The 7498-nt window shown below is 39.7% G+C and overlaps 1 protein-coding gene across 1 annotated transcript in view; it reads right to left on the reverse strand.

Annotated features, from left to right (window-relative positions):
* Window positions 1-6880, reverse strand: part of LOC133528333 (uncharacterized) — a 31283-nt gene extending 24403 nt beyond the window's left edge. The window contains exon 1 of the mRNA XM_061865686.1: window positions 6740-6880. Coding sequence (XP_061721670.1) covers window positions 6740-6775 — 36 coding nt within the window. The 5' untranslated portion in view covers window positions 6776-6880. The remainder of the gene's footprint in view (window positions 1-6739) is intronic.
* Window positions 6881-7498: the final 618 nt, after the last annotated feature.

The following is a 7498-nucleotide window of genomic DNA, read 5'->3' on the forward strand; positions in this document are numbered from 1 at the left end:
GTACGACTGTTTTAATGTTAGACATGTGACCTTAAACCTTGCCATCAATGAAACATTCAACATATAAACTATCCTATATCAGTCGTTGCTAAAGTTAAGTATCTTGTATGTTGCCATAGGATAGACAAATTATCATAAACTTTCATGGTATTTTACTTCCACAAATTTCGCATAAATTCTTTAATTATTTAAAAAAATAATGGTGTTGTTTCATTGTGTACTGGAACTTGGTGTTCAGTGAAACACCTGGACTGCTACAATGCCGTTTCATTGTCAACAAAAAATGGCATTGGTAATCAACAGTGAAACAATGCTATGCGGCCAAGTAGGTTGATCATTTAGATAAAAGTGTAGAAAAAAAACAAAAGTAGAATGGTCAAAAACAAATTATGAAAGAAATGAAATTTCGGTTATTAACCGGTTTGTGGATCCGCAAAACCGGTTATTAACCGAGCCCAAAAATCTCAGTTAACCGGTTTTCGATTAACCGGTTTCTAATCCCTAGTTGGCAGCCAACGCTCTACTGCCCTCTACTGGTATAGGTTTTGAATAACCACTCTATAAAACATTGACTACTCCGCCTTTTGCAAGGCAATGTATGCAGGTGGTTTCCAGATTATTGGCATAAAACGAATTTGACAAACAATTCTTGAACTGAACATATTCACAAAAACAACTTAAAAACGAATCTAAAATAATTTTGTAAAAATGGTAACCTATTGCAATTTATGACTTGGTCTACAATTCTACATAATACATAATGGTACATAATATACAATGAAACACGAGACATGATTCATTGTACACTATTGTAAAAATCGAAACCTATTGCAATTTCTCATTCGGTCTACATTAAAACTACATAGTATACAATGGAACATGAGACCTGTTTCATTGTACACTACATACATATGTTTCATTGTGAGAGAACGGGATGTTTATTCAAACAATTTAACAAAACTACACCAAAGAGTGAACGATATTTAAAAATATTTCACTCCAAATAAACTTTGATACACATAGAACACAAAAAAAAAATGAAAACACCAAACTCGTTTCTATTTCTTGGTTAAAAATCGAGAAAAATAAATAAAACAACTTACTTTTGCCACACGAATTTATATTAACGCGCGCAGCAACGTGCTCTTTCCCCGAGGCGTGCTCGCGTATTGGGGAGGCGCGGGGGGTCCCTGAGCCCGTCTTTGCTTGATAGCATAGCCGCCACTAGCTGGTAACACCTAGTTTCCGAGATATTGCAAAGTTTCACTGTGTCCGTTTGTTTCAACCTAGGACAACTGACCCTACATCTGTACCTATGGCTTGAGCGGCGAGGTTATCTGCATTGGCACATCTTATTTCTACATTTATATTTTATGTGGAATTTATAATATTATTATTGTAAAACATGTGGGAAGAAGCACCTGAATCAATGATAGCTCGAGTTGACTCACCAGGCTGAAAGTGCGACGGAATCTTTCAATGTGTGCCTTCCTATTACATTTCCTACATACTTTTGTGGAAAAATATTCACTGGAAGTGTGTCCACTCTTATTACAAATGGTGCACTTTTTATTGAAGCAGAATCTCGCAATATGGCCTGGTTGATTACAGTTGAAACACTTCTTTTCATTACTTTTCATGGCTTCTTCTATTTGTGGATGTATTTCTGAAGGACTATTTTCAAATAGCTCAAGTTCTTTATGAACACGTTCAATGAGAGTGTGTATGGTTTGGTCAGATTTAGGAGTTACCTCCCATATAGTTCTAAAGTAATTTAATTTTGGTGGTAAATTTGTTAAAATCTTTTGTATAAGCATGTCATCATTAATTTTATTTATTGTAGACTGTAGATCAAAACACATATTTTGCAGTTTACTTATGTGTTAAGGTGCAACCTTTATGGTGATTGCGTAGCAAAATACCTAGCCTATAATATTCAAATTTAGAACTGGTGTCAGTTGTCAAAATAAAAAGACGTGTTTACAAACATGAAAATATAATTTAATAATTATATAATAAAATCGACAAAAGTTATTTCGAGTTGTGTGTTATCAATCCACCGTGCAATTCCTCTACTTTAAAAGGTTATACGGCTCAGCCATGGAAATTATTTCGAACAAATATTCGATCGGCAACCTAGAAGGGAAGAATAACTGGACGACGTGGAAATACAAAATATGTATATTACTACGTAGCACCGCAGACGCAACGGATGTTTTGGAGGGCAAACTGAATAAACCAGAACCTCTTCAAAACGGAGCGGGTGACGCAGCAGCGGTTGCAAGGAACAGTGCGGCATTGGCAAGGTACACCAAGGCAAATTGCGCCGCTCTTCTCATTCTAACGACGAATATGACTGATGACACATTGCAGAAGATAATGCGATTTGAGACAGCGTATGAAGTCTGGCAGGAGTTACATCGCTTGTTCGATGGTCAGAGGGAAGACAGGTCGTACCATTTATGCATGGAATTCTTTAACTTTAAACGAAACCCATCCGATGACGTTTCCTCACACATGTCGAAACTGAAGAATATATGGAACAATTTAAATGTTGAGATGACTAAAGCAGATGGCACAGGCCAACTCCCAGATCTGTTACTAATATGCAAGATATTAGAAACTCTTGACGAAAGATTCTTTGCGTTCAAATCCAGTTGGTTACTTCTGAATAAGACCGATAGAACTGTCGAAAATTTGACAACTCAATTGTGCTCCTATGAGAAAGCTCTGGAGAACAAAGAAGGGACTACTAGTCAAGAGACGCTAGTAATCCAACAAACTCAAGAGTCAAAAAAGAAGAAAGATGCGAAGGTCAAGTGCAACTATTGTTCACAAATGGGACATAGAGTGGACCAAAGCCAAGCAGCTCAGCACCAGCCTCATCGTCTAAGCAAGTACAAAGCATGACGCTAATGGCAGTCAACGCCTGTTCAAAGGCAGCAGATCAAGATACAGAAAATTGGTATGTTGACAATGGAGCAACGATGCACATAACCATTAGAAGAGACATATTTCAAAAGTTCGAGCCATTTGATTCTGATGACCAATCTGTGAAGACAGCAGACGGAACAATGAATCCTGCAGTAGGCAAAGGCATTGTCTTGGTGGAATCAATCATAGGCAAGAAAAAGGAAACCATACGATTGAAAGATGTCTGGCTTGTACCAACGCTGACGAAAAATCTATTCTCTACTTTGACAGCTCAAGACAACGTGCGGAATAGTTTATTCACTTCTACCGCGACAAGTTGTCAGCTAGATGTTGATGGAGATACAAAGATTGTAGGCAAGAGAGAACCTAAAGGGGGTTTATATAAACTGCAACTGAAGACAATCACTCCTTCAAAAATATCTAACTCAATTGAAGTGAACGCAATCACAGGCACCAATATGCTGCAAGTTTATCATGAACGCTTTGCTCACCAAGACAAGAGACATGTCAAGGCTCTAGTCAAGAGAGAGTTCGGGATTAACTTACCTGAAGATAATGGTAAGTGCGAGGCATGCATATTCGGTAAGGCTCATAGATTGCCATTTGGGAGAAGAGAAAGAGCAACAACTCCTGGTGAGTTAATACATACGGACGTATGCGGACCATTCGAACATCCCAGTGGACAGAAATTCAGATACTTCGTGCTCTTCAAGGATGACTTCTCTTCATACCGCCTAGTCTACTTCATGCGTCACAAGTCAGAAGTCAAAGACAAATTGAAATTGATGCTCAACGAAACAAAGACTAACGGCCACTCTGTCAAATATTTACTGAGTGACAACGGAGGAGAGTTCGACAACGAAGATGTCAGAAAGATATTGAATGCACACGGGATCCAGCAGCGTTTCACCATGCCGTACACACCAGAACAAAGTGGTTGTAGCGAGCGCGAGAATCGCACCCTAGTCGAAGCCGCAAGGACCTGGCTGCACGCCAGAGGTGAGCTCCCGCAAAAACTTTGGGCTGAACTTATAAACACAGCAGCCTATGTCCTGAATAGGACGGGACCCACCAAAGTCAAAGATAAAAGTCCATATGAGCTATGGTTTGGAAAAAAGCCTAAAATTTCTCACCTGCGAGTCATAGGGAGTCAGTGCTATGCTCATATGCCCAAACAGTGCAGGAAAAAACTCAGCAAAAAGGCCATAAAAGGAATTCTCATCGGCTATGAAAACAATGACGGTTATCGTATTTGGGACGGAACGAAAACCAACCGCTCTCGAGATATTACGTTTGCAAGTGAAGTGGAATTAAAAATATCAATTGGCTCAGAAGATACTTGTCAAACACCAATAGAAACAGAGGGAGCAATCTTCAATGAACGTGAAACACCGGAACAAACCGTAATCCATCCCGAGGAACGAATGGATCAAGCCGAACCAGTTCAATGTGATATTGAGAATGTACCTGAGGTCCGAGCCAACCCTAGCCATGATCTAGAGGGAGAGTGTACAGGAGACCAAGGCCAGGATTATTGCGACCAAGATTACGGCCAAGAAGATCGTGAACAGGAAGCCCACGATCAGGCAGAATATGGTCGAGGTGAATCTGAGTTTTACGATGCAGAAGAAAACGATAAATAATAATGATAAGTTCGCCTATTGTACAGTGTGTTTTCTTATGTGCAATAAAGATTAAATAAATAAATAAATAAATAAATCGACCGTTATAGAGGAACCAATCGTTATAGAAGAACCAAGGTATGACCTGAGGGATCGAAACTCGATCAAAAGGCCTGAAAGATATGACGATTTCATCTGCTCAGTTGTATCAGAAGATTTTCCGACAAGCTACAAGGACGCTGTGTCGAGAAAAGACAGACAGCAGTGGATTGATGCCATGAAAAGTGAAATGGCCTCCTTAGAGCAAAACAATGTCTGGACATTGTGTGATTTACCGCCTAACCGCAAGGCACTTCCGTACAAATGGGTCTTTCGGATCAAAATGAACCCTGACGGATCCATAGACAAGTATAAAGCTAGACTTGTTGTAAAAGGATTTAAACAAAAAAAGGGAGAGGACTACGACCAGACATTCAGCCCAGTAGCCAAGATGGCGACAGTCAGAGCCCTGCTATCTATAGCGGCTAGTGAAGGCTTGAAGCTAAGTCAGTTCGATGTCTCCACAGCTTTTCTTTATGGCTCTCTATCTGATGAAGAGATATACATGAAACAGCCTGAAGGGTATGACGACGGTACGGGTCGAGTTTGTTTATTGAAGAAAAGCCTTTACGGTCTTAAGCAAGCTCCTCGTTGCTGGAATCGGACCATTTTAGAATTCCTTATGAAAATAGGTCTCGAAGTCAGTGAAGCTGATCCTTGCCTATTTAAGAGAGAGAATGCGAAAGGAAAGCTAATTGTGGCCCTCTATGTTGACGATGGTCTAATCGTTGGCTCAAGTGAGGACGTAATTAAGGAATTTCTTGAGCAAATAAGCAGAAAATTCAAAATCACTTCAAAGCCAATTTCACATTTCTTAGGAATAGAAATCGAAACCAAAGATGGTGATGTAAGGATACATCAGACAGCTTATGCAAAGAAGATTTTGCAGAGATTCGGAATGCAAGATTGCAGACCAGTGACCACTCCAATAGTGAAAGATGATGCATGCCAAAGACCTCAGAAGATAGATACTAGTCTACAAGCAGAGAAGGTTGAAGATTACTTCTTAACCAATTATAGACAGGTGGTCGGAGCACTTGCATATCTCATGGTTGGTACAAGACCTGACATCGCATATGCTGTGAGTGTGGTGTCTAGGAGTCTTGAAAAACCAACACAAGCAGATTGTGTTAGATTGAAACGAATACTACGCTATCTGAAGTATGCTCCAGATATGGGCATTATTTACAAAAAGGACTATAGAAAAGGCCAAATAGAATGCTATAGTGACGCCGATCATGGTGGTGATACCACAACTGGAAGATCGACATCTGGAGTTCTATGTCTTTATGCTGGTGGAGCAGTGTCGTGGCTTAGCCAGAGGCAATCAAGCGTGGCAATTTCAACTACAGAGGCCGAAATAGTCGCGGCTAGCGAGGCAGCAAGAGAGAGTGTTTGGCTGAGTCGCCTTATCGGTGGTTTAGTGAAGACGGAAGGGCTCCCAGTATTATATGTGGACAATGAGGCAGCTGTGCGCCTAGCTGAAAATCCAGAGTTTCATCGGAGAACTAAGCACATACGCATACGCCATTTCTTTGTTCGAGAGCTAGTAGCCAACGGAAACTTAAACGTGCAGCGAATAAGCACTGAGTTACAGCTGGCTGACATATTTACGAAGCCACTTGCTAGACCAAGACTGGAAAAGTTGATTAGCGAGCTAGGTCTTTTCAACGAGAGAAGGTGTTAAGGTGCAACCTTTATGGTGATTGCGTAGCAAAATACCTAGCCTATAATATTCAAATTTAGAACTGGTGTCAGTTGTCAAAATAAAAAGACGTGTTTACAAACATGAAAATATAATTTAATAATTATATAATAAAATCGACAAAAGTTATTTCGAGGTGTGTGTTATCAATCCACCGTGCAATTCCTCTACTTTAAAATTATGTCTTGATGTATATCTCCACTGAATTTATAATTATAAAATTCGATAACTTTAAGGTGGCTGTCTTTTTCCACTTTGTAATTAAAGACAACATCTAGCTTATCAAAAATGTCCTTTGTTGTTGAGCAATTAATAACGTAATGTATAATATTGTCATCTATTGAATTTAAAATAAAATATTTTGCTTTTGCGGCTTTACCTTTATCGTTGCTGTCGTCTCCAATTGCTTTGGCATCCAAAAATAATTGTGCTAGTTTTCTCCAATTTGAATAATTTGTATTTGTTTCAATTTATTTAAGCTGTCCATGTTATTCATGTCTGAAAATTACGTACGGTTTTCTTCAACTGAAACGTCAGTCTGGTTGCTAGCCTTATTTTATAAACAACTCCGTTGCTAGGCTTATCTTCTGAATTGTTTGTACACGAAACGAATTCGTTTTTCTGAAACACTATAATCACTTATTTTTAACACGTAATTGAGGGCCACAGATTATTGGGAGGTCTTTGGAGATCTACTAAAATGATGAGAAGGAACTTTTTGAATATCACAACATTCTTTTATTGTTTACTTGACACAGTTACATAATATTTACATGACTTCCATTAAACAGTTGGACGAAGAGTGAATGCTCAGATTTTGAATTCATAGATATTCAAAATCTGACATTCCATATTTAAAATTAAAATGTTAAGCTCGAGTCGATTGCCAGTCAAACCTCTTTACACTAACAAGCCTCCTTCCGTCTCACACAGCTCCTGACGGGGCAGGGCTGCTTTGGCTGGTACCTGTGTGAGGGTGGGAAGAGAGCCGACAACGGCGTGTCACGTGTCACCACTGTGGTGGAGGAGCCGTGGATACGGTCAAGCACACGTGCGATGGGTGCCCTGCGTGGGCGAGTCTCGCGCTGTCCTGTTCACGGCTATAGGAGGCGACCTCTCACTAATCCGCCGCATGGTC

The sequence above is a fragment of the Cydia pomonella genome, chromosome 19 (assembly GCF_033807575.1).
Source record: "Cydia pomonella isolate Wapato2018A chromosome 19, ilCydPomo1, whole genome shotgun sequence".
Lineage (NCBI taxonomy): Eukaryota > Metazoa > Arthropoda > Insecta > Lepidoptera > Tortricidae > Cydia > Cydia pomonella.